This window comes from Phyllopteryx taeniolatus, chromosome 2 (genome assembly GCF_024500385.1).
Source record: "Phyllopteryx taeniolatus isolate TA_2022b chromosome 2, UOR_Ptae_1.2, whole genome shotgun sequence".
In the NCBI taxonomy this organism is placed as follows: Eukaryota; Metazoa; Chordata; class Actinopteri; order Syngnathiformes; family Syngnathidae; genus Phyllopteryx; species Phyllopteryx taeniolatus.
The window spans coordinates 25,659,588-25,687,468 of NC_084503.1; the positions used below are offsets into that span (position 1 = coordinate 25,659,588).

General features: G+C 43.8%; 1 protein-coding gene across 6 annotated transcripts in view; it reads right to left on the reverse strand.

Moving 5' to 3' along the window:
* Window positions 1-27,881, reverse strand: part of LOC133474142 (transcription initiation factor TFIID subunit 4-like) — a 222,666-nt gene that overhangs the window by 163,877 nt on the left and 30,908 nt on the right. For all 6 annotated transcript variants that reach the window (XM_061765515.1, XM_061765514.1, XM_061765512.1 and 3 more), the window contains 3 exons: window positions 22,834-22,956; window positions 18,808-18,897; window positions 9,894-10,088 (listed from right to left, as the gene is read on the reverse strand). In XM_061765515.1, coding sequence (XP_061621499.1) covers window positions 9,894-10,088; window positions 18,808-18,897; window positions 22,834-22,956 — 408 coding nt within the window. The remainder of the gene's footprint in view (window positions 1-9,893; window positions 10,089-18,807; window positions 18,898-22,833; window positions 22,957-27,881) is intronic.

Sequence of the window (27,881 nt, forward strand, 5' to 3'; positions counted from 1 at the left end):
TTAATGAAATGACACATAAGAGGTTATATGGGCATAGACGTGATTTATTTTTTGTTTCACTGCTAAAAAGTGACATAAAAAGACTTGTGGCTCCTTTAAAGTATTCATTCAGCAGGTTAAAAGGTGAAAGTGTGTGTAGAAGTGAAAGGTTTTCAAGTTTATTTTGGTGGGTAACGGATAGTTATTTATTCATATGGATGTATTTATTAATTTTATTTTCCTTTCATATGTAATTTAATTGAATTAATGATTATTTGGGTTGTTTTATTTTATTGTATGTTCTTTTTAAGGATACTAAATAATTTTTGACTTCCTCAAATTAATAAATACACTCCTTACCCTGAATAGATGCCTGGTATTCTCTACAGTTAACTAAATAATCAACCTTCTCTTTGGTCTTCCTCGAGCTCTCTTGCCTGCCAGCTCCACCCTCATCATCCTTCTACCAATATACTCACTCTCTCTCCTCCGGACGTATCCAAATCATCGAAGTCTGCTCTCTCTAACTTTGTCTCCAAAACATCTTACCTTGGCCGTCCATCTGATGAGCTCATTTCTAATTTTATCCAACCTGGTCCTAGAGAGAACCTCAACATCTTCATATCCACCACCTCCAGCTCTGCTTCCTGTTGTCTCTTTAGTGCCACTGTGTCTAATCCATACATCTTGGCTGGCCTCAACACTGTCTTATCATAAATGTTGTCCTTCATCCTAGCATAGACTCTTCTGTCACATAACACACCTGAGACCTTCCTCCACCCATTTCAACCTGCTTGGACCCATTTCTTCACTTCCTTACCACACTCACCATTGTTCTGGACTGATGACGCCAAGTGTTTAAAGTCCTCCACCCTTGCTATCTCTTCTCCCTGTAGCCTCACTCTTCCCCCTCCACCTCTCTCATTCATGCACATATATTCTGTCTGACTTCAGCTAATCTTCATTCCCCTCTGTTTCAATCCATGCCTCCATCTTTCTAACTGTTCCTCTACCTGCTCTCTGCTTTCACTGCAGATCACAATGTCATCTGCGAACATCATGGTCCATGGGGATTCCAGTCTAACCTCATCTGTCAGCCTATCCATCACCACTGCAAACAGGAAGGGGCTCAGACCTGATCCCAGATGCAGTCTCACCTACACCTTAAATTCCTGTCACACCTACAGCACACTTCACCACTGTTCTGCTGCCCTCATACTTGTCCTGTATTATTATAACATACTTCTCTGTCACTCCAGACTTCAACATGCAGTACCGCAGTCCTACAGCACACCGCACCACTGTATCTCTACTGTATCTTAATTATTTTTTGAATACACATATATTTACAGTATGTCTGTAAAATGCAATGGATAATTTACAAATACATCACATTAAAAGTAAAAATAAATAAAATAAAATACAAAAAAAACTTCATTCAAATTCATTAAAATTCACTATTAGCATTAAAATTCACTATTAGCAGCACTTAACTCCTTTTTACCTTCAATGACAGTTCAAAGTTAAAAGAGTAATAGCCTTGGCAGCGGTTCTATGGTGCCAGAATGTAGCATTTCACATTTTATTTTCATTGATTTGACTTGACCTCAGATTTTTTTTACATAAAAAATTTTAAATGTAAAAAAGTTTTGAAAATGAATTTTAATATTAAAAAAAGATCTAGTTGAAGATGTTGTCATTAGCAGCTCTTAACTTATTTTTAAATTTGAAAAACACTGGTTTTTCCCATTCGGCTTTTTTTTTGAATTTATGAGAGGAGGGGAGGATATAGGATTGTGTGAACGCATTTCTAAAGTACAGAGGTGCCTTGAGATACCAGTTTAATTTGTTCCATGACCATGCTCTTATCTCAAAACATTCAAAAAAGAAAACATCCATTGAAATGGATAGAATGCAATTAATCTGTTCCAATTCCCAATATCTCGAAGTACGACTGTATTTAGTTTGTCCGCAATCTGAAAAACGTTATCAAAAAACATATACGGCGGTTAAAATAAGTATTTAACACGTCAACATTTTTCTCACTAAATATACTTCCAAAGTTTCTATTGAAACTGAAAATTTCCCCAGATGTTGGAAACAACCTAAGTAATACACACATACAAAAGAAAGTCTGCTAGAAACAAATAAGATCATAAATTAAGTTGTGTATAATAATGTGATATACCACAGACAAAAAGTATTGAACACATGAAGAAAAGGAGGTGTAAAAAGGCATGGAAAGCCAAGACAACACCTAAAATGATCAATAATCAAACAGCAATCCAGCCCCTTGTCAGTGCAAATGAATATCAGATGGTTCTGTCCTAATTGATGGCCTACAAAAAGGTCTCATTGCCAAGATGTGAGTCAAGACACATCTCATGATGGGTAAGAGCAAAGAGCTGTCTCAAGACCATCGCAAACTAATTGTTGCAAAACATAACAATGGCATTGGTTACAGGCGCATATCTAAGCTTCTGAATGTTCCAGTGAGCACAGTTGGGGCCATATTATGTAAGTGGAAAGCCAATCATACCACCATAAATATGCCTCGATCAGGTGCTCCTCACAAGATTTCTGACAGAGGAGTGCAAGGAATAATCAGAAGAGTTGTCCAAGACCCGAGGACTACCTGTGGAGAGCTTCAAAAAGACCTGTAATGAGCAGGTACTGTTGTCACAAGGAACACAGTGTGTAATGCACTCCACCGTCATGGCCTGTGTGCACGCTCACCACGCAAGACCCCATTGCTGAAAACAAAGCATGTCAAAGCTCATTTAAAGTTTACTGAACAAACTTTGGACAAGCCAGTTAAATACTGGGATAATATAGTCTGGTCTGATGAGAGCAAAATTGAACTGTTTGGATGCCATAACACCACGTTTGGAGGAGAAATGGCACTGTACATCACCCTAAAAACACCAACACCAACAGTAAAGTTCAGTGGTGGGAACATGAAGGTGTGGGGCTGCTTTTCAACAAATGGTACTGGTAAACTTCACATTATTGAAGGAAGGATGAATGGGCAAATGTACCGAGACATTCTTGACAAAAATCTGCTGCCATCTACGAGGATGATGAAAATGAAACAAAGGTGGACATTTCAGCAGGGTAATGATCCAAAACATACTGCCAAGGGAACTATCAATTGGTTTCAAAGAAAAAAAATAAAGCTGCTAGAATGGCCCAGCCAATCACCTGATTTGAATCCAATCGAAAATCTACAGAAAGAACAGAAACTCAAGGTCCATAAAAGAAACCCACGGAACCTTCAAGACTGCTTGTGTGGAGGAATGGGCCTAAATCACACCAGAGCAATGCATGCGACTAGTTTCTCCATACAGGTGTCTTGAACCTGTCATTGCAAACAAAGGCTTTTGTACAAAGTATTAAATAAATACCAGTTGGCGTGTTCAATACTTTTTCCCTGTATCATTTCACATTATTACACACAATTAATTTCTGAGTTTATTTGTTCTATTTTTTTTGTATTTGTGGATTACTTGGGTTGTTCCCAACAACTGGTGAATTATTTACGTCAATAGCACCTTTGGAAATATATTTAATGAGAAAAATGGTGACGTGTTAAATATTTATTTCAGTCGCTGTATATACATCCATATAGATAGATAGAGAGAGTGAGAGAGTGAGAGAGAGAGAGAGAGAGAGAGAGAGAGGAGTATGTGTGTGTGTGTGTGTGTGCGTGAGGGGCAAATTCAACCAACCGTTGGACTGCCAAAGGCGGTCATTTGCTAATGTTTTGTGCGATAGCTTATGTTGTTTATTTGTGGTGTCGAGCATGTGTGTGTGTAAGGCAGAGAGAGCATGCGTGAGAGCCAGAGAGAGAGAGAAGGAGAGAGAGAGAGAGAGAGAGAGAGAGAGAGAGAGAGAGAGAGAGAGAGAGAGAGAGAGGAGTGTGTGTGTGTGTGTGTGAGGGGCAAATTCAACCAACCGTTGGACTGCCAAAGGCGGTCATTTGCTAATGTTTTGTGCGATAGCTTATGTTGTTTATTTGTGGTGTCGAGCATGTGTGTGTGTAAGGCAGAGAGAGCATGCGTGAGAGCCAGAGAGAGAGAGAAAGAGAGAGAGAGAGAGAGAGAGAGAGAGAGACAGAGAGAGAGAGACCAGAGGCATGTTCTGGACATGGACTGCGGCCTGCCACACTGCTTTAAAATTGACCCAGGGCTGACCTAGTTACCTCACTTCACCCTCAGCCGCTTTAATGGAGGGAGGGGAGAAGATGAGCGAGTGAAGATACAGTTCCAAGTGTGTGTGTGTGTGTGTGTGTACGTTCAGGGATTGTAAAATTGGAGAAAGACAGAAGAGAAGCCCCTGGCTCTGCCCAGACCAGACCAGTCTGACCTTACTTGGCCGCCCCACTTGTATCCTCACATCCGCAATTGCATAATGTACACGTGCACACATACACTCACTCACTCACTCACTCACACACACACACACACACACAGACACACACACACAGATGCATGTTAATGTAATACAGCTGTGGGTTGAATGAAGTTTACAACTTTGCTGGTTCACTTAGCTCAACACTGCAGGTGCTAAAAGCTTCAACTGCAACTCGGGTGCAGTCGATTACAATTGGCTGCAATGCACTTTTAAACCAGTAGAGGCGGAATATCCATCTTAACGGTGACTATGGACTACCAGAATTTAGGAGCTTTGGCAGAGGTTCTACGGAACCATAATGCTGGCAGGTTTTCACATTCAATGTCTTATTTTGACTTGACTTATTCACTATTCACTACTTTTTTCATTATTTTGTTTAAAATAAAGCATTCATAATTTTCCTATTACCAGCACTGAAACTTCTTTTCACAGTTGAATGACAGATTCTAAAAAGAAAAGTTACTTAAAACATTGCCTGTATAGTTATTAATGGTTGATAGTTAATAATGTTAATGAGAGATGCAAGATATAAAAAATATTCAAATATCCATCCATCCATTTTCTGAGCCGCTTCTCCTCACTAGGGTCGCGGGCGTGCAGGAGCCCATCCCAGCTGTCATCGGGCAGGAGGCGGGGTACACCCTGCACTGGTTGCCAGCCAATCACAGGGCACATACAAACAAACAACCATACACACTCACATTCACACCTATGGGCAATTTAGAGTCTCCAATGAATGCATGTTTTTGGGATGTGGGAGGAAACTGGAGCGCCCGGAGAAAACCCACGTAGGCACGGGGAGAACATGCAAACTCCACACAGGCGGAACCGGGGACTGAACCCGGGTCCCCAGAACAGCGAGGCCGACGCTCCAACCAGCCGGCCACCGTGCCAATATTAGAATATGTTATTCAAAAAAATAACAAATGCAAAAAGTTGCAAGTAGTAGTAGCAGATGCAAAGAATGCAGCCCTATGGGAGGCACAAGCCAGTGCAAACTGTAGGCCGGTCACAAGCCCGGATAAATGCAGAGAGTTGCGTCAGGATGGGCACCCGGCTTAAAACTTTGCCAAACAAATATGAGCGTTCATCCAAACAATTCCATACCAGATCGGTCGTGGCCTGGGTTAACAACATCCGCCACCGGCGCCGTTAACCTGCAGGGCGCCAGTGGAAATTCAGCTACTGTAGGTCGAAGACGAAAGAGAGGTGGAAAGCAGGTTCTTAGGCAGAAAGAGAAGAGGAAAGTACAGAACCTAGAACTAAATCTGGGGACTTTGAATGTTTGGAGTCACAGGGAAAATCTCAGCAGTTGGTTGACATATGATATGATATATTGTGTGTCCAGAAAAGCAGGTGGAAAGGTAGTAAGGCTAGAGGTTTAGGGGCAGGGTTCACATTATTTTACCATGGTGTAGATGGGAAGAGAAATTGAGTAGGGGTTATTTTAAAGGAAGAGTTAGCCAAGAATGTCTTGGAGGTGAAAAGAGTATCAGATCGAGAGATGAGGCTGAAAGTTGAAATTGAGGAAGTTATGTATAATGCAATTAGTGTCAACGACCCACATGCAGGTAGGATGATAGAGAAATTATGGAAGGAGCTGGACAATGTAGTTCTGCGCATCCCAGACAGAGAGAGAGTTGTGATTGGTGCAGATTGTTAATGGACATGTTGGTGATGGAAACAGGGGTGATAAAGAAGTGATGGCTAATTTCGGCATCCAGGAAAGGAACTTGGAGGGACAGATGGTGGTAGACTTTGCAAAAAGGATGGAAATAGCTGTAGTGCCTCTTCTTTCTTCCAGAAGAGGCAGGAACATAGGGTGACCTACAAGAGCGAAGGTAGAAACACGCAGATGGATTACATATTGTGCAGACGATGTAATCTGAAGGAGGTTACTGAATGTAAGGCAGTGGTAGGGGACAGTGTGGCTAGACAGCATAGGATGGTGGTGTGTAAATTGACTATAGTGGTGGGGAGGAAGATTAAGAAGACAAAGGCAGAGCAGAGAACCATGTGGTAGAAGCTGAGAAAAGAAGAGTGTTGTGTGGCTTTTCGAGAAGAGGTGAGACAGGCTCTCGGTGGACAGGAGGAGCTTCAGGAAGATTGGTCCACTACAGCCAAGGTGGTCAGAGAGACAGACAGGAGAGGACTTGGTGTATCTTCTGGTAGGAAAGGGAAGAAGGAGACTTGGTGGTGGAACCTCAAAGTACAGGAAATCATACAAGGAAAGAGGTTACCAAAGAAGAAGTGGGACACTGAGAGGACCAAGGAGAGAAGAAAGCAATACATGGAGATGTGACGTAGGGCAAAGATGGAGGTGGCAAAGGCCAAACAAGACTCATATGATGACATGTATGCCATGTTGGACACTAAAGAAGGAGAAAAGGATCTATATAAGTTGGCCAGACAGAGGGATAGAGATGGGAAGGATGTGCAGCAGGTTAAGGTGATTAAGGATAGAGATGGAAATGGTTTGACTGGTGCCAGTAGTGTGATGGATAGATGGAAAGTATACTTTAAGGAGTTGATGAATGAGGAAAACGAGAGAGAGGGAAGTGTGGTAGACCAGGAAGTGACAATGATTAGTAAGGGGGGAGTTAGAAAGGCATTAAAGAGGATGAAAAATGGAAAGGCAGTTGGTCCTGATGACATACCTGTGTTGGTATGGAAGCATCTAGGAGAGGTGGCTATGGCGTTTTTGACCAGCTTGTTCAACATAATTCTAGCGGGTGAGAAGATGCTTGAAGAATTCAAGAAAAGTGTGCTGGTGTCCATTTTTAAGAACAAGGGTGATGTGCAGAGCTGTGGGGACTACAGAGGAATGAAGTTGATGAGCCACACAATAAAGTTATGTTAAAGAGTAGTAGAGGCTCAACTCAGAACAGATGTATTTGCGAAGAACAGTATGGTTTCATGCCTATAAAGAGTACCACAGATGCATTATTTTCCTTGAGGATGTTGATTGAAAAGTACAGAGAAGGTCAGAAGAGTTTGGAGAGCGAGAGAAAGCCTATGACAGAGTACCCATTGAGGAATGGTCGTACTACATGCAGATGTCTGGAGTGACAGAGAAGTATGTTATAATAATACAGGACAAGTATGAGGGCAGTAGAACAGTGGTGAGGTGTGCTGTAGGTGTGACAGAGGAATTTAAGGTGGAGGTGGGACTGCATCAGGGATCAGCCCTGAGCCCCTTCCCGTTTGCAGAGGTGATGGATAGGCTGACAAATGAGGTTAGATTGAGGAATGAGGGAGCAGATTGAGGAACAGTTAGAAAGGTGGAGGCATGGAAAGGCAAGGAATGAAGATTAGCCGAAGACATAATATATGTGCATGAATGAGAGGAGTGGCGGGAGAAGAGTGTGGCTACAGGGAGAAGAGATCACGAGGATGGAAGACTTTAAATACTTGGTGTCAAAGGTCCAGAGCGATGGTGAGCGTGGTAAGGAAGTGAAGAAATGAGTCCAAGCAGGTTGGAAAGGGTGGAGGAAGGTGTCAGGTATGTTACATGACTGAAGAGTCTCTGCTAGGATGAAGGGCAAAGTTTATAAGACAGTGGTGAGGCCAGCCATGATGTACGGATTAGAGACAGTGGCACTGAAGAGACAACAGGAAGCAGAGCTGAAGGTGGCGGAAATGAAGAGTGTATAGGATTAGAAATTAGCTCATCAGAGGGACAGTCAAGGTTAGTTGTTTTGGAGACAAAGTTAGAGAGAGCAGACTTCGATGGTTTGGACACGTCCAGAGGAGAAATAGTGAGTATATTGGTAGAAGGATGATGAGGATGGAGCTGCCAGGCAAGAGAGCTAGAGGAAGACCAAAGAGAAGGTTGATGGATGTTGTGAGGGAAGACATGAGGGCAGTTGGTGTTACAGAGGAGGATGCAGGAGATGGGTTTACATGGAAAAGGATGACACGCTGTGGCGACCCGTAACAAGACAAGCCGAAAGGAAAAGTTGGAGAGATGCAAAATTAAAAAATATCTAAATGTCTGTTTTTTATAAATATATATAAAAAAATGAATAAATATGTGCTCAATTAAAACATTTACAAAAATAAAATCCATCTATCCATTTTCTATCACTACTAATCCTGTATTTTAAATTTTTTAAATTATGACATGAAAAAAAAACAATTCACAGTTGTCACAACTTGGCAGACTGCCTGTTTTACACATTCAACTTCACTTTTGAATGTTACTAAAAGGGGAAGTTTGTAGTTTTCTAAAAAAGAATCACTTTTTGTCATATTTGTTAAAACGCTGTATAAACCTGACAGTAGTACATTGGTAAAATCATCTGTGGAAAAACAAATTATCCCTTTCTGGCCCAATCTTGTACTTCTAATTTTATTTTAAGAAAACACCATGCCAGAGGAAGAACAATAAATCAGACAGAAGGTGTGACTGACGAGGAGTCAAGTAGCGTGAAAAGTGTGAGTGTCGAAAAAGTGGAGGAGTTACAATACCTACTATATTCCCAATTCACTACTACAATTAAAACTAGTACATCCATCAATCCATCCATCCATTTTCTACCGCTTATCTGAGGTCGGGTCGCGGGGGCAGTAGCTCCAGCAGGGACGCCCAGACTTCCCTCTCCCCAGCCACTCCATCCAGCTCCTCCGGGGGGATCCCGAGGCGTTCCCAGGCCAGCCAAAGGACGTAGTCTCTCCAGCGTGTCCTGGGTTGTCCCCGGGTCACGAGCTGTGGGTCGTGACCGAAAGAACAAGATCCTGGATACAAGCGGCCGAAATGAGTTTCCTCCGCAGGGTGTCCGGGCTCTCCCTTAGAGATAGGGTGAGAAGCTCGGTCATCCGGGAGGATCTCAGAGTAGAGCCGCTGCTCCTCCACATCGAGAGGAGCCAGATGAGGTGGCTGGGGGATCTGATTCGGTTGCCTCCCGGACGCCTTCCTGGTGAGGTGTTCCGGGCACGTTCCACCGGGAGGACAACTAATACAGGTACTAAAAAAAACTGTTTAATAAAGGTTTTTGAGATATTGTCAGGCTCATAGTATAATTGCCAGTCATTTTTTAATGTTTTCACAAAACAAGAAGGAATTTTTTTTTTTAACAAACAACTAGAGTCCAGTTGTCTGTTCCATTATCTGGATTACTGAGAATCTACACACACATAAAGAAAAACAATTTTTTTTAGCAAGCACGTTGGTATTTTTTATTGATCTTGTGACAGAAAGTTAAAAACGACTCGGGCAATTATGCTATTATACAACCCCAATTCCAATTAAGTTGGGAAGTTGTGTTAAACATAAATAAAAACAGAATACAATGAATGATTATTTGCTAAAAACAATCAAGTTTATCAGTTTGAACATTAAATATCTTGTCTTTGAAGTGTATTCAATTAAATATATGTTGAACATGATTTGCAAATCATTGTATTCTCTATTTATTTATGTTTAACACAACGTCCCAACTTCATTGGAATTGGGGTTCTAATTTTGTCTGTAAAATATAGTTTCAAGCGAGGGTACATACCGCAGCAGCTGCATGGCCCAGCGTCCCGGTGGGCAGCGCGCTGGCACCCGTGGTGGCGCCGACACTGTTCGGGTGGCGTATGTGGACAGCTGGCCCGCTCGCAAGGGGCACCGCTGGTTTGACGCCCTGCTGTGGCGGCTGAATCAGGGACTGCTGACTGCTTAGCAAAGACAGCCGCAGGGCCGGGAGGCTCTTCTGTAGAATGGCGAACAAGCGCAAAATAGATTTAAGTGCACAAAACAAACCAAAAACATCAAACTGTGAGACATCAGTATAATTTCCAGCATGCATGAATGCACCACAAGTTATTTGTGACCATAGACACAAATGGTCTAGGTGGTTTAGTGTTGTAACACTCGAAACATTTTGAAGGTCTTCTCTCGACCTCAACTCCCAAAAGTCACCCTCGTCTTGGTCTTGGACTGGCCGGTCTCTGGATTTTCCGTCGAGACCAGCACTGATTTGCTATTCTTCAACTTCATTAATGCATAGTCATACTTGCCAACTTATGAAACCAGAAACACCAAGTAGCCAAGGTCTAGGGGCTGCAGGCCCCAGTATGTCCAGGACACAGTCCAGGTGGAGGGTTCAGGTGGGAAAAGCACCATGAGGAAAAATACATTTTAGCATTTAGACACAAAATGTGGCTAAAGAACACTCACATTTCTGCCACAATCATAGGGCAACTTTCACCAAAAATAATACTGCGATTGCAATGCCATTTGACCTGTGTTTTTTCATTTCAATGTGGTCTTTTACATCGCTAATTCCTCCGTGTCCATTTGAAAAATTGTGTCTACACAAAGTGCAGTTCGCCCTTTCTTGAACAAATAATTACTCCTGGATATGCTTTGGAATATCCTTCACGGAAAGTCTGTAATTTTCTTTTCGGTTTCATTCAGTCCTTTTAAATGATAAAATATTGACAGCTTATTTTTAACTTACTTTTAATTTCTGTTTTGAGTTATTCAATATGATGTCATGGCACTGACTTGCCAAATGTACCAGTCCAATAATATAGTCAGTTTTCACCATTTTTAAGATAACAAGAAATATCAGGTTGTATGGTCTTTTAGCAAAGTTAAATAGATTTTAAAAAACATCTAAGTAAAATAAGAAGAATTTTGAGAACATTTATTGTGAATATCTCAAAAGTCAAAATAAAAACTCTTGGAACGCACAGGCTATAAAATACTTTATGTATTATTGTACATAGTGGTTGTGATTACGTGGGTTTAAGATGTGTGTATATGTGTGGGCATGTATATGTGTTTAAACACATATACAACTGTAAATGATCATGTTGCTGCTCATTAAGGTGAATACAAGTACTTATCTTGTTTGACATACGATATCTTGTTGATTGTACAAATACTGCTCAAAAATCTCTGAAAAAACTCTACAATATTTTTTTTAAACCTCAGCACTCTATTGTGCAAACAAACAAAAAATAACTGCTGATGTAAAATATTGAATATAGTATATATTTATACACTTTTAATCTTCCCTCCTCTTGGCTGACATATAAGCAATACAGTCTTAATTCATTTCTGGTTGTCGGACTGTCCTGTGTGTGGTTGTTGAATTCTATTCTCTCCAGACACACATTAATTTACTTTTCATAGTTGGTTACACTCTGTTTTAACGAACGCACTTCCAGCAAGATTTGAGTGAAAAATGTACTGTGGCACGAATCACTTTTTCCGGTGTTTGCTTCATGACATTTAACGATAATTTAGCGCCAGTTTAGCATGGCTTCGCCGTATTCTCCTGTTAAGTCCTCCTTTCGTGATCACGATACTTCAGAATTGTAGCTTATTCATCCCCATGGAAACAATGATTAGTAACTTTTTATTTTTTTACACTGATGAAAATGCAATAACATCATCAACAAATGTTATAGCGATTGGTTGGTAGAGTTCAAATCTTCCATCCATCCATCCATTGTTTTCCGCTTATTCGAGGTCGGGTCGAGGGGGCAGCAGCCTCAGCAGGGAAGCCCAGACTTCCCTCTTCCCAGGCATTTCCTCTTGCTCTTACGAGGGGATCCCGAGGCGTTCACAGGCAAGTCGAGAGATGTTGTCTCTCCAGCGTGTCCTGGGTCGTCCCCGGGGTCTCCTCCCGGTGGGACGTGCGCGGAACACCTCACCAGGGAGGCGTCTGGGAGGCATCCTAAACAGATGCCCGAGCCACCTCATCTGGCTCCTCTCAATGCGGAGGAGCAGCGGCTCTACTCAGAGCCTCTCCCGGATGACCGAGCTTCTCACCCTATCTCTAAGGGAGAGCCCGGACACGTCCCACAGCTCGTGACCATAGGAACGTAGATCGACCGGTAAATCAAGAACTTCGCCTTTCGTCTTAGCTCCTTCTTTACCACAACGGATCGATACAAAGTCCGCATCACTGCAGACGCTGCACCGATCCGCCTGTCGATCTCCCGATCTCCCCTCACTCGTGAACAAGACCCCAAGATACTTGAACTCCTCCACTTGGGGCAGGATCTCATCCCCGACCTGGAGAGGGCACTCCACCCTTATCCGACTGAGGACCATGGTCTCAGATTTGGAGGTGCTGATTTTCATCCCAGCCGCTTCACACTCAGCTGTGAACCGCTCCAGTGAGAGTTGGAGATCACGGCTTGATGAAGCCAACAGAACCACATCATCTGCAAAAAGCAGAGATGCAATTCTGAGGCCACAAAACCAGACCCCTCTACGCCTCGGCTGCACCTAGAAATTCTGTCCATAAAAGTTATGAACAGAATCGGTGACAAAGGGCAGCCTTGGCAGAGACCAACCCTCAACGGAAACAAGTCCGACTTACTACCGGCAATGCAGACCAAACTCTGACCCCGGTCGTACAGGGACCGAACAGCCCGTATCAGGTGGTTCGGTATCCCATACGCCCGGAGCACCCCCCACAGGACTCCACGAGGGACACGGTCGAACGCCTTCTCCAAGTCCATAAAACACATGTAGACTGGTTGGGCGAACTCCCATGCACCCTTGAGGACCCTTCCGAGGGTGAAGAGCAAGTCCACTGTTCAAAAACCACAATGCTCCTCCTGAATCTGAGATTTGACTTCCCGACGGACCCTCCTCTCCAGCACTCCTGAATAGACCTTACCAGGGAGGCTGAGGAGTGTGATCCCCCTGTAGTTGGAACACATCCTGCGGTCCCCCTTCTTAAAAAGGGGGACCACCACCCCAGTCTGCCAATCCAGAGGCTCTGTCCCCGATGTCCACGCGATGTTGCAGAGGCGTGTCAACCAGGACAGCCCCACAACATCCAGAGCCTTTAGAAACTCCGGGCAAATCTCATCCAGCTCTGGGGCCTTGCCACCGAGGAGCTTTTTAACCACCTCGGTGACCTCAACCCCAGAGATAGGAGAGCCCACCTCAGAGAACCCAGACTCTGCTTCCTCAAGAGAAGGCGTGCCGGTGGAATTGAGGAGGTCTTCGAAGTATTCTCCCCACCGATTCACAACGTCCTGAGTCGAGGTCAGCAGCCCCCCATCCCCACTATACACAGCATTGATGGTGCACTGCTTCCCCCTCCTGAGACACCGGATGGTGGACCAGAATTTCCTCGAAGCCGCCCGGAAGTCGTTCACCATGGCCTCACCGAACTCCACCCACGCCTAGGTGTTTGCCTCAGCGACCACCAAAGCCGGATTCCGCTTGGCCAGCCGGTACCCATCAGCTGCCTCAGGAGTCCCACAGGCCAAAAAGGCCCGATAAGACTCCTTCTTCAGCTTGACGGCATCCCTCACCGCTGGTGTCCACCAACGGGTTCGGGGATTGCCGCCACGACAGGCACCGACCACCTTACGGCCACAGCTCCGGTCGTCCGCCTCAACAATAGAGGCGCGGAACATGGTCCACTCGGACTCAATGTCTCCCGCCTCCCCCAGGACGTGGGTGATGTTCTGCCGGAGGTGGGAGTTGAAACTCTTTCTGACAGGGGGTTCTGCAAGACGTTCCCAGCAGACCCACACCTCGGACTGGCATCTTCCCCCACCATCGGAGCCAACTCACCACCAGGTGGTGATCAGTTGAAAGCTCCGCCCCTCTCTTCACCCGAGTGTCCAAGACATGCGGCCGCAAGTCCGATGACACGACCACAAAGTCGATCATCGAATGGCGACCTAGGGTGTCCTGGTACCAAGTGCACATGTGGACACCCTTATGCTTGAACATGGTGGTCGTTATGGACAATCCGTGGTGAGCACAGAAGTCCAACAACAGAACACCACTCGGGTTCTGATCGGGGGGGGGGCCGTTCCTCCCAATCACGGCCTTCCAGGTCTCACAGTCATTGCCCACGTGAGCATTGAAGTCCCCCAGCAGAACGATGGAGTCCCCAGCGGGAGCGCTCTCCAGCAGGGTGGGTACTCTGAACTGGTTGGTGTATAGGCACAAACAACAGTCAGGACCCCTCCCCCCACCTGAAGGCGGAGGGAGGCTATCCTCTCGTTCACAGGGGTGAACCCCAATGTACAGGCGCTGAGCCGGGGGGCAATAAGTATACCTACACCTGCTCGGGGCCTCTCACTGTGGGCAATTCCAGAGCGGAAAAGAGTCCAACCCCTCCCGAGAGGACTGGTACCAGAGCCCAAGCCGTGTGTGGAGGCGAGCCCGACTATATCTCGTCGGAACTTCTCAACCTCACACACCAGCTCGGGCTCCTTCCCTGCCAGAGAGGTGACATTCCACGTCCCTAGAGCCAGCTTCTGTAGCCGGGGATCAGATCGCCAAGGTCCCCGCCTTCGGCCACGGCCCAGCTCACACTACACCCGACCCCTATGGCCCCTCCCACAGGTGGTGAGCCCATGGGAAGGGGGACCCACGTTATCCTTTCGGGCTGTGCCCGGCCAGGCCCCATGGGTGCAGGCCGGCCACCAGGCACTCGCCTTCGAGCCCCACGTCCAGGCCTGGCTCCAGAGGGAAACCTAGATCCATATATTTTGTTCTTCATCTGTGTTTTTGGAGCCGTGCTTTGTCTGGTCCCTCACCTAGGACCTGCTTGCCATGGGTGACCCTACCAGGGGTGTGAAGCCTCAGACAACTTAGCTCCTAGAACCATTGGGACACACAAACCCCTCCACCACGATAAGGTGACGGCTCAAGGAGAGGGAGTTCAAATCTTATGTCAGGCAAATACTTGCTGCAGTACTTAGACGCCAAGTGCATGATAGTCCCTCGCTTGCGAACTGACTTCAAGTTACATTCACGACTGCACATGTAGTCTCGTCCACTCAGGAATGCAGACTATTTACGACTGCATTGTGACGTCGGAACCCATGGCAACTGCCCGTAACAAAATAGGGCCAAAATAATGTTTTGAATGAAAAAACTTTTTCATCTATGCAGTCGTAACCCGGAATGGTTGATTTGAAGCTGTACTCATTAGGGCAAAACTGGAGTATTTGGCAAATATGTTAATGTGATAATAACGAGAAGCACTTGATAAAACAACAAATACCTTCAATTCATGTGGTATTAACCCCCTACGACCCCCACCCCACCCTTCCCCACATACAACAAGAAGTGAAATGTGTGAGACATAAGTACGAAACTGAGTAAGGAGAGTCCACAGCAAGACATGTCCGCTAAGTCAATGGTAATTATATTTTGGCTTCCTCAACCACAAAATTCTCACTGAAACATCAGGGAAAAGGTCGATCTTTAACATCTCGAACGAAAACAAACGTTAACTGTGAGTAACAACAGGTGATCTAATTTTGTCTTTCTGAGATGAAGAGGATCTGGAAAGAGGTTTTAATTCCACGTTAAAGTGTAATGTACTGTAATATCTTCTATTTCTTAAATACAATCAAGCTTTTCTTTAAATTTTCGTTTTTAAATACATTCAAGAATTTTTTTTTGCAGGAATGTAATTGAAAAAAAATTTTAAGATTTGAGATTTTTTCATGTTGTGCTTTGAAAAGAGTTGCAGACACCGCATTTTGGCCTGTCAAACAAGTGTGAAGCAGCTGGGATGAGAATCAGCACCTCCAAATCTGAGACCATGGTCCTCAGTCGGACCCTATCCGGGTCGGGGATGAGATCCTGCCCCAAGTGGAGGAGTGAAAGATTCTTGGGGTCTTGTTCACGAGTGAGGAAAGAATGGAACGGGAGATCCACAGGCGGATCAGTGCAGCATCTGCAGTGATGCGGACTTTGTATCGGTCCGTTGTGGTAAAGAAGGAGCTAAGACGAAAGGGGAAGTTCTCGATTTACCGGTCGATCTACATTCCTATGGTCACGAGCTGTGGGTCGTGTCCGGGCTCTCCCTTAGAGATAGGGTGAGAAGCTCGGTCATCTCAGAGGATCTCAGAGTAGAGCCAGTGCTCCTCCACATCGAGAGGAGCCAGATGAGGTGGCTGGGGCATCTGATTCGGATGCCTCCCGGACGCCTCCCTGGTGAGGTGTTCCGGGCACGTCCCACCGGGAGGAGACCCCGGGGACGACCCAGGACACGCTGGAGAGACTACGTCTCTCGGCTGGCCTGGGAACGCCTCGGGATCCCCTCGGAAGAGCTTGAGGAAGTGGCAGGGGAGAGGGAAATCTGGGCGTCCCTGCTAAAGCTACTGCCCCCGCAACCCGACCTCGGATAAGCAGTAGAAAATGGATGGATGGATGGATTTAAGAGAAAATGGTCTGTGAAACCTCGTCATGGTTTTTAAAATTTATTTTTACGGTCTAGGTCTTGTCAGGGTCTCTGCTTGTCTCGGTCTTGGGCTTGAATCAGTCTCGACTCTCAAACGTCTTGATCTTGTCTTGGTCTCTGTGAGTTCTGGTCTCAGGGAAGTCTTGACCTTGGATAGTGTGGTCTTGATAGAAACACTAGTTATCTTTTGTAGTGATAGTTACTTTACTTAATTTCCCTCATAGTAATAAAGTTTCTAGTGACCTATTATCGATCCATCTACAGATGTCTATCTATTACTGTTATGTTGATTTTTTTTTCTGTTTGGATTTGATGTGTTGTCATGCTGTTGTGTTTTGTTATGTTGTCTGGTGTAGTGTTATGTCGTATTAGGTCATGTTGTTACTGTTATTTTTTGTTTTATGTTGTATTATGTTGTGTAATGTTTTTGGTGATGTTCCATTATGCTATGCTCTACAGTATTATGTTATAATGCTATTATGTTGTTTTGATATGTTGTGTTTTGCTATGTTATGTGCTCCTATGTTAAGCTCTGTTTTACCAAGTTATGTAGTTTTAAATTGTTAACGTCGTGTTACGTTGCTGTTATGTTATTTTCTTGCACACACACACACACACGAGAGTATTTCAGACAAAATTTTAGACGCCAGCAACTTAACATTGCATGACAACGTGTTTGTCGGGTGCTCGGCTGCCTTGATGTGACGCTCATCATGCTTGGCTGGAAAAACCTGCTGGCGACTGACAGGCACGGCTGCCAGGCCCACTGTCACACAGATTCAGAAATCAGGCCGCAGGCTGCGCATGTGTGCACGTGCGCGTGCATGTGTGTGTGTGTGCGTGTGTGTCAGGCTTAGCCATTAGTAGCCTTAGCGTAAAGGGAGTCGTACTTCAGGGGGTTCAAGTTAAACAAAAGAGGAACCATGTTGGCAGGTAATTAAAGGTTCTTTAAGGTAGTTGCTATAAAACTGAGGTCCGGTGACTCCTGGGTGTTCGCAAGCTGAAGCTTGGGGTGCGCAAAATAATTTGATAAATTATTATGTCGTATCATATCACATAAAAAATATAAAATGAAAAGTGAAGCGGCATGGTGGACGACTGGTTAGCACATCTGCCGCACAGTTCTGAGAACCGGGGTTCAAATCCCGACCCCGCCTGTGTGGAGTTTGCATGTTCTCCCCGTGCCTGCGTTGCGTTTTCTCCGGGTATTCCGGTTTCCTCCCACATCCCAAAAACATGCGGGGTAGGTTAATTGAAGACTTTAAATTGCCCGTAGGTATGAATGTGAGTGCGAATGGTGCGAAAAGGCATTTCTAAAGCTTTAGAATTCCAGCAAACCATAAGGAAAGCCATTATCCTCATTTGGAGAAATAATGGAACAGTGGTGACGCCACAAAGGAACTCAGGACAACTTCTTAAGAACTGCAGGCCTCCCTTGCCTCAGTTAAGGTGGGTGGGGTGGGGTGGGGGGGTTGCCTGGGGGGGTGGCATTGGGTGGCCAGTTGTCGGGGCGCCTCGGTGGGGCCGGCGGACCGCCCTGGGTCCTTTCACTGGGTGTGGGGTCACGCACTTACTGCGACAAATAACTCATGAATATGCAAATCGCTTATGTATCCCCTCACTTATAATCTCGTCCTGTAGAATTGTATAATTTACAGTCAATCCGACCACACTTCAGTTGTACAGCTGATAAATAAGCAATAATTGATCAATAAAAGCAGCGAGCGACATTTAGAACATTGTAACGGAGTAAAAGTACCGTTACTTCTTAACACCAGAAGCGGCGGAAGTGTTTTTTCTGGTCTGGTCTCGTCAACTTATCCAAACAAGGCAGGTCCCGAGCGCACAGTCAGAACCTCGGGCCGATGCGCGCGGATATTAGTCCGCCGCGGCGTAATATTCAGAAATTACATCTGTGTGGATGGTGGATGTGTGGACTGGATCTAGCTGCCAGCGTTGAAGGAGTACGAGACAGCCTATGACGTCAGCGACGGCGATCCACCCCCCCGCCCCCCCAAGAAAAACTTATTGGATCTATATGATTCACGTAAATGGTTTGCATGTACGTACTGTAAAGTGAGTTGAATTGAGTTCACTCCCACCATACAGCGCTCATATGTCAAGTTTGCGCTCGCAAATCAAAGTACAAAAATCAGCCAAAAGACGGTCTCATTTTTTTACATCATAAAAACCTTGCATTTCAATAGGGGTGTGTAAACTTTTGTTTAGTTCAGGGTCCCACCTTAAGAAACGGTACCAGGTAAGGCTGTGGTGATGACTTGAGCTCCGTCTGCAGCCGGCTGGTGAACTCTTCTGGCTCGATCTTGGCATCCTAGTTTTTTTTTCCCAACATCACACAAACAGCAACAAAAACAATGAACCTCAATTCAAATTAGATATGCAAAGTGATGTGAACCTAGGAGACCTTAAAAGAGCGCTCATCTCGTCTCCTCCAGGCAGGCACTGCTCATTATGTATCAAATACAAAAAAAGAGGGCAGGTGATATGGTGTTCATTCACTATTAAGTTTGATAGACACACTATAGGCTTTAATTACTTGTGCTGGGATCACAAACAACAACATAGGTTATACTAACATATCAACTCACAGATTCTTACAGGTGTTTAGACACGAAAAAAGAATCCCACCGCACCACTTGTCAAAAGCACTGCCTTACTCATTTCCCCACATCATGTCTTGCCCTTTTCTCTTATCTTGTTCTCTTGGGTTAGTTATTGCATGTCCGGGTGGTGTGGTGCCCCCAACCCCCCCTCCAAATCTACAAATGACTGTTGTAATGTTACTTGTGTTCAAATATCGAGACTCTCACTTTTGTTCTGCTATGGTTAGCACCCCTAGTCCACTCTATCCCTCCCCTAAAACCCTATTATGTCCAGCTGCATTTTCAATAAACATCAGAATAATAAAATAATTTCAAAATAAGCAGAGGGAGTATTTCAAACTGCCCTGTTGCACAGCAAAACTGTTCCAACACAAAAGGCATACAGATCCACCATTCTGCAATGCCATGCTGCTGAATAGGACAGGTATAACAAATTTTAAAAATAAATAAATAAATAAATAAAATAAAAAAAGGAGGGCAGGAGGTAGTAAGAGGGTTCATGGCGCCATCTACACGCTGGAAGTGCTCACTGCATCAAGCTAAGGTACCCTGCTGCAATTAGTGAAAAACTGAGTAATTGGCTTCCCTCAAAAATGTTTATAATCACCTACAATAATAGTTTGAACTGTAAATATACTACAAACTATGATCCCAAAACCCTTTACTCTCATTTCAAATTCATTTTACAGCATTACCTTTAAAAATAAATGGCTTAGAGATTATTCGATTTTGTAAAAATGAAAAGCGCACATACAAGCACGTGGCAAAGAACCTGAAACTGAACTGGGAAAGTGTACTTTTCAAATCTGCATTAGAAGATATTCAAGACGTCGGCCAGTCCTTTATTGTTTTCCACTTGTGGGGATGATCACTTGTAGTTGGTTAGTGATATTAATCCTCACTAAACTAATGAAGAGTTGTTAGCAGTAGACTGGTTTTCCAGTTTTTCTGCACAATTTCTCTTGGCAATGTTGATTTATTTTGTCAATGGGCGTGCTGGAGCAACTGGTTATTGGCCTGATTGTACAGAGCTCTGTCTGATAGGCGTCCTCTTTCGCCTGGCGAAGTCGGTGAAGTTTGGCAGTGAACCGGGGCTTGTTGTTATTGAACGTGCAAAATGTCTTTGTTGGTACACGTTTTCACCAAAGTAGTTCACATATTTCGATGAGTAAATTTTTTAGTAAACATTTATGTGTAATACAACCCCAATTCCAATGAAGTTGGGACATTGTGTTAAACATAAATATAAACAGAATACAATGATTTGCAAATCATTTAAACCTATATTTAATTGAACACACAACAAAGACAAGATATTTAATGTTCAAACTGATAAACTTTATTGTTTTTAGCAAATAATCATTAACTTGGAATTTTATGGCTGCAACACGTTCCAAAAAAGCTGGGACAGGGTCATGTTTACCACTGTGTTACATCACCTTTTCTTTTAACAACATTCAATAAACGTTTGGGAATTGAGGACACTAATTGTTGTAGCTTTGTAGGTGGAATTCTTTCCCATTCTTGCTTCATGTACAGCTTCAGGTGTTCAACAGTCCGGGGTCTCCGTTGTCGTATTTTACGCTTCATAATGCGTCACGCATTTTCAATGGGAGACAGGTCTGGACTGCAGGCAGGCCAGTCAAGTACCCTCACTCTTTTACTACAAAGCCACGCTGTTGTAACACGTGCAGAATGTGGTTTGGCATTGTCTTGCTGAAATAAGCAGGGGCGTCCATGAAAAAGACATTGCTTGGATGGCAGCATATGTTTCTCCAAAACCTGTATGTACCTTTCAGCATTAATGGTGCCTTCACAGATGTGTAAATTACCCATGCCATTTGCACTAACACAGCCCCATACCATCACAGATGCTGGCTTTTGAACTTTGCGTCCATAACAGTCCAGATGGTTCTTTTCCTCTTTGGCCGGCAGACACGAAGTCCCCAATTTCCAAAAACAATTTGAAATGTGGACTCGTCGGACCACAGAACACTTTTCCACTTTGCATCAGTCCATCTTAGATGAGCTCGGGCCCAGAGAAGCCGGCGCCGTTTCTGGGTGTTGTTGATAAATGGCTTTTGCGTTGCGTAGTAGAGTTTCAAGTTTCACTTACGGATGTAGCGCCGAACCATATTTACTAACATTGGTTTTCTGAAGGCGGCATGGTGGGCGACTGGTTAGAGAGTCTGCCTCACAGTTCTGAGGACCGGGGGTTCAATCCCCAGCCCCCACTGTATGGAGTTTGAATGTTCTCCCCGTGCCTGCGTGCGTTTTCTCCGGGCACTCCGGTTTCTTCCCACATCCCAAAAAACATGCATGGTAGGTTAATTGACAACTCTAAATAGCCCGTAGGTGTGAATGTGAGTGCGAATGGTTGTTTGTTTGTATGTGCCCTGCGATTGGTTGGCATCCAGTTCAGGGTGTACCCCGCCTCCTGCCCGATGATAGCTGGGATAGGCTCCACCACGCCTGCGACCCTAGTGAGGAGAAGCGGCTCAGAAAATGGATGGTTGGAGGGTTTTCTGAAGTGTTCCTGAGCCCATGTGGTGATATCCTTTACACATTGATGTCAGTTTTTGATGCAGTGCCGCTTGAGGGTTCGAAAGTCACAGGCATTCAATGTTGGTTTTCGGCCTTGCCGCTTACATGCAGTGATTTCTTCAGATTCTCTAAACCTTTTGATGATATTATGGACCGTAGATGATGACATCCCTAAATTCCTTGCAATTGTACGTTGAGGAACATTGTCCTTAAACTGTTCGACTATTTTCTCACGCACTTGTTCACAAAGAGGTGAACCTCGCCCCACCTTTGCTTGTGAATGATTCCAATTCAGGGGAAGCTCCTTTTATACCCAATCATGGCACCCACCTGTTCCTAATTACCCTGTTCACCTGTGGGATGTTCCAAACAAGTGTTTGATGAGCATTCCTCAACTTTCTCAGTCTTTTTTGCAACCTGTCCCAGCTTTTTTGGAACGTGTTGCAGCCATAAAATTCTAAGTTAATGATTATTTGCTAAAACAATAAAGTTTATCAGTTTTAACATTAAATATCTTGTCTTTGTCGTGTATGCAATTAAATATAGGTTGAACATGATTTGCAAATCATTGTATTCTGTTTTTATTTATCTTCAACACAACGTCCCAACTTCATTGGAATTGGGGTTGTACATTCTAATTTAATCATTGTTTCAGTACAGTTTTTTTTCTATGTTTAAGCACAGTGTTAATGCTTACAATAATATTGAACATATTCAATAGGAATTGAACTTCTGCCTCATTTTTATGAACACTTACTACGCTACTGTATTTTAACATTGTTCATTATGGTGGTACTTACAGAGCACTTACAGTGTTTTTTATTAAGGTGGTACTAACCACTGGTGTAAACTATTACTTTAGGAAACTAAACCTTTTCAGATGACGGTCAATTATTTAAGGGGTTTTTCAGTATTTGCAGCCCTGTTACTGTACTACTTTCTTACTGCATCTTAGGGCATTTCAGAAAAGCAAAAATTATAGGCCTATGTGGGTTTTTCAGCGAATACCTGGGGATAGGTTCCACATACAGAAATGTAAATATGTTACTAGTGAAATGGGAATATGCAGTTTAGGCAACAGTATCTTATCTCATTCTCACCAGCAGGTCCTGCACAAGAGCTTTGACATTCTTGGATGTCTCGGGCAACGGGGAATTGTGCGACGCCAGCTTGATGAGTGTGGCGAGGAAGTTTTTACACTTCTTCACGTTCTCCTGCATTTCCTGTCATAAACACAACAAAGGAGAAAATAACTACCAATTGAGGGGCCCAAAACGATGATAAAAACACTCAAAAGTATGAGCATTTAATTTTTGTCAAGTAAATAGTCCAGCTGTTAATATGACTGTGAGAGACTAGTGTTTATATGTATGTTAAAATGGGTCTTTATCACCAGCACCAGCCCCAATAATTTAACTTGGTTGTCATATAAACATATTTTAAGTAAGGATAAAATGTTACATCATGTTGCACTGTGTTATACTCTGTTGTTTTACGTTGTGTAACGTTTTGTTACATTTTGCTGTTATTATGTCATCTTATTCTGTGCTATGCTGCACTACATTGTTTTATGTTATGTACTTCAGTTTTGCTTTGTTATCCTATGCTATGTTATGTTTTGCTGTTGTTAAAATATGATATTTTAAGTTGTGAAATGTGTTTTGCTATGCTTTGCTGTGCTATATTACATTATGATATGCTATGTTTTGCTATGTTATGCTGATTTTCTGTTTGCTATGAAATCTTTTACAGTTATTTTATGTTGTTATGTGATGTTATCCATCCATCCATATTACGTTATGTTATGACTGGCGACCAGTTAAGGGTGCACCCCACCTCTCACCCGCGATCCTAGTGAGGAGAAGCGGTACAGAAAATGGATGGATGGATGGATGGATGGATGTTATGTTATGATGTGTTACAGTATTTTATGTTGTGTTATTTTGCTATGTCATACTATGTCATGCTTATGTTATGGTCATGCTATGTTATGCTATGTATTGCTGTTTTGTAATGTAATGTTTTGCTATGTTGTTATAGTACAGTTACAGTATGGTGTTTTGCTGTTGTACTGTTATGCTATGTAATGCTATGTTTTGCTGTGTTATCATTTGCTGTTACGTTATGCTATGCTATGCTTTATTTTGCTCCAGGTTTCTGTGACATGTTTTTCCGCAACGCATCTGTTTGTTGTCCAAATGTGGCAAAGTGTGTGTGCGCTTATGCATGTCCTTGGGTTGGCTTTCCTCGTGTGAATGTACGAATGCAAACGTGCTGGGCACGTGTGAGACCCTTTGTCTGCGGCCAGCTGCAAGAGGGGATTGGGGGGGCTTGTGACACAGCCAGCCTGCTGGCAGCTGTGACAGCGCTTGCACCGGGCCAGAGAGCAAGAAAGAAAAAAAGAGAAAAACGAGCAGCACTGAAGAAAATGGGCTTAAACAAACAAGGGAAAATGTAACAAAAAGAATAATATATTACTTAATTTAAACAGAATCATCTGCCAATGGAACATGAAAATTTGACTGACAAAAAAAAGGATACTAAAAAGAGGAACATAAATTACTTAATTTAAGCAAAATTATCTGCCAGTAGAACCGAAAATAAATTGACTGACAAAAAAAATGTATATAATGAAAAATATATCACTTAATTTAAGCAACTGTCTGCCATTAGAACAGAATGATTTGACAAACAAAAATGAGAAAAACAAAGAAGAAAATGAGAAAAAAATGAAATGAAAAATTAAATCTAAGTTATGTGACATTAGAAAAGGAAAATTTAACTGACAAAAAATGTAATGCGATGAAGAATATATCGCTTAATTCAGGAAAAATGATCTTCCAATTGAACAGGAAAATTTAACATTGTGAGTAAACATAGCTAGCCTCAAAAACCCCAACCAGTGTCTTAAAAGAGGAGTGACCAGCTTGCGGACCAGCTGTGGGGGTTGTCTAATTTGTCACCGTCTCACTCCGTGTGATGTGTGTGGGTCCACATAACAGAGACACTGTAGCCCGAATAACACAAAACACATAACTCTTCAGGGAAGATGCATTTTTCGGGTTGAAGGCATAGCTTGCAGGCTAACTGCATGCTGTAGTGGTAGAAATGCGTCAAGACATTAGTACTAAGTAACTCGCAATTGCGCCGGATAGCCACTGATAAAATGAAGGCGCTTAGTACTTACAGTATATTGTGGGGGAGGGCCAACTAATGCACTGCCGTTTTACCCATGCCCAAAAAATCTGAATTTAACGCTATACCTCAACAATTCAGTACTATACTGCTCTCAGTCTTTGTACGAGTTTTCAGACATTATATTCAAACATATATAACGTATGTAGAAACAAATCTCTGAATTCACTTTACAGTGTTTTTAACTGCTTAGCATAAGTTGACCAACAGAATATTGAACAGGATTTAGCATCTTTCCTAAACACAAGGTGAAGTGGCACCTCCTCTTCCTTCCATTTTTTGGTATGTGGCCTTCAATTGAAAAGGTTTGGACAAAACTTAAAACTAGTGTATTTATAGAACCTACACCTACATAATTATAATATTACTGATATTACTGCAAAGTAAACTTACTCATAACCAGGAATCAAATCTTAAGTTATAATACCTTGTTTAAGATTTTTAAGGAAATTTTTTTTTAAAGCAAATTAAATGCTCTTACACAAAAACTGTTTGGTAAGAAGAAATATCTTGGCAGATGAAGAAAGAGTATATTTTGACCTGATTAGCGCTATTTAATCTTGGTTCAATTTTATGATTGTGCAGTGAGACAACCAAGGAATGCAGCCCTATGGGACAGTAGGGCGGTCCCAAGCCCGGATAAATGCAGAGGGTTGCGTCAGGAAGGGCATCCGGCTTAAAACTTTGCCAAACAAATATGAACGTTCATCCAAAGAATTCCATACCGGATCGGTCGTGGCCCGGGTTAACAACGTCCGCCACCGGCGCCGTCAAACTGCAAGGCGCCGGTGAAAATTCAGCGACTGTGGGTCGAAGTCGAAGAATAAGAAGAGGTGAAAAGCGGGTTCTTCGGCAGAAAGAGAAGAGGAAAGCACAGAGCCTAGAACTGAATGTGGGGACTTTGAATGTTGGGACTATGACAGGAAAATCTCGGGAGTTGGTTGACATGATGATTAGGAGAAAGCATCCAGGAAAGGAACTTGGAGGGACAGATGGTGGTAGACTGCAAAAAAAGGATGCAAATGGCTGTAGTGAGCACTTTTTTTCCAGAAGAGGCAGGAACATAGGGTGACCTACAAGAGCGGAGGTAGACGCACGCAGGTGGATTACATCTTGTGTAGACGATGTAATCTGAAGGAGGTTACCGACTGTAAGGTAGTGGTAGGGGAGAGTGTGGCTCGGCAGCATAGGATGGTGCTGTGTAAGATGACTCTGGTGGTGAAGATTAGGAAGACAAAGGCAGAGCAGAGAACCACGTGGTGGAAGCTGAGACAGGACGAGTGTTGTGCAGCTTTTTGGGAAGAGGTGAGACAGGCCCTCGGTGGACAGGAGGAGCTTCCAGAAGACTGGACCACTGCAGCCAAGGTGATCAGAGAGGCAGGCAGGAGAGTACTTGGTGTATCTTCTGGCAGGAAAGGAGAGAAGGAGACTTGGTGGTGGAACCTCACAGTACAGGAAATCATACAAGGAAAAAGGTTAGCTAAAAAGAAGTGGGACACTGAGGGGACCGAGGAGAGGCGAGAGGAATACATTGAGATGTGACATAGGGCAAAGGTAGCGGTGGCAAATTCCAAGCAAGAGGCATATGACATGTATGCCAGGTTGGACACTAAGAAGGAGAAAAGGATCTATACAGGTTGGCCATACAGAGGGATAGAGATGGGAAGGATGTGCAGCAGGTTAGGGTGATTAAGGATAGAGATGGAAATATGTTGACTGGTGCCAGCAGTGTGCTAGCTAGATGGAAAGAATACTTCGAGTAGTTGATGAATGAGGAAAATGAGAGAGAAGGGAGAGTAGAAGAGGCAAGTGTGGTGGACCATGAAGTGGCAATGATTAGTAAGGGGGAAGTTAGAAAGGCATTAAAGAGGATGAAAAATGGAAAGGCAGTTGGTCCTGATGATATTCCTGTGGAGGTATGGAAGCATCTAGGAGAGGTGGCTGTGGAGTTTTTGACCAGCTTGTTCAAGAGAACTCTAGCACGTGAGAAGATGCCTGAGGAACAGAGGAAAAGTGTGCTGGTGCCCATTTATAAGAACAAGGGTGATGTGCAGAGCTGTGGAAACTATAGAGGAATAAAGTTGATGAGCCACACAATGAAGTTTTGGGAAAGAGTAGTGGAGGCTAGACTCAGGACAGAAGTGAGTATTTGCGAGCAACCGTATGGTTTCATGCCTAGAAAGAGTACCACAGATGCATTATTTGCCTTGAGGATGTTGATGGAAAAGTACAGAGAAGGTCAGAAGGAGCTACATTGTGTCTTTGTAGATCTAGAGAAAGCCTCTGACAGAGTACCCAGAGAGGAACTGTGGTACTGCATGCGGAAGTCTGGAGTGACAGAGAAGTATGTTAGAATAATACAGGACATGTACGAGGGCAGCAGAACAGTGGTGAAGTGTGCTGTAGGTGTGACAGACGAATTTAAGGTGGAGGTGGGACTGCATCAGGGATCAGCCCTGAGCCCCATCCTGTTTGCAGTGGTGATGGATAGGCTGACAGATGAGGTTAGACTGGAATCCCCGTGGACCATGATGTTTGCAGATGACATTGTGATCTGCAGTGAAAGCAGGGAGCAGGTGGAGGATCAGTTAGAAAGATGGAGGCATGCACTGGAAAGCAGAGGTATGTAATGAAGATTACCGGAAGTAAAACAGAATATATGTGCATGAATGAGAGGGGTGGTGGGGGAAGAGTGAGGCTACAGGGAGAAGAGATAGCAAGGGTGGAGGACTTTAAATACTTGGGGTCAACCGTCCAGAGCAATGGTGAGTGTGGTCAGGAAGTGAAGAAACGGGTCCAAGCAGGTTGGAACGGGTGGAGAAAGGTGTCAGGTGCGTTATGTGACATAAGAGTCTCTGCTAGGATGAAGGGCAAAGTTTATAAAACAGTGGTGAGGCCAGCCATGATGTATGGATTAGAGACAGTGGCACTGAAGAGAAAACAGGAAGCAGAG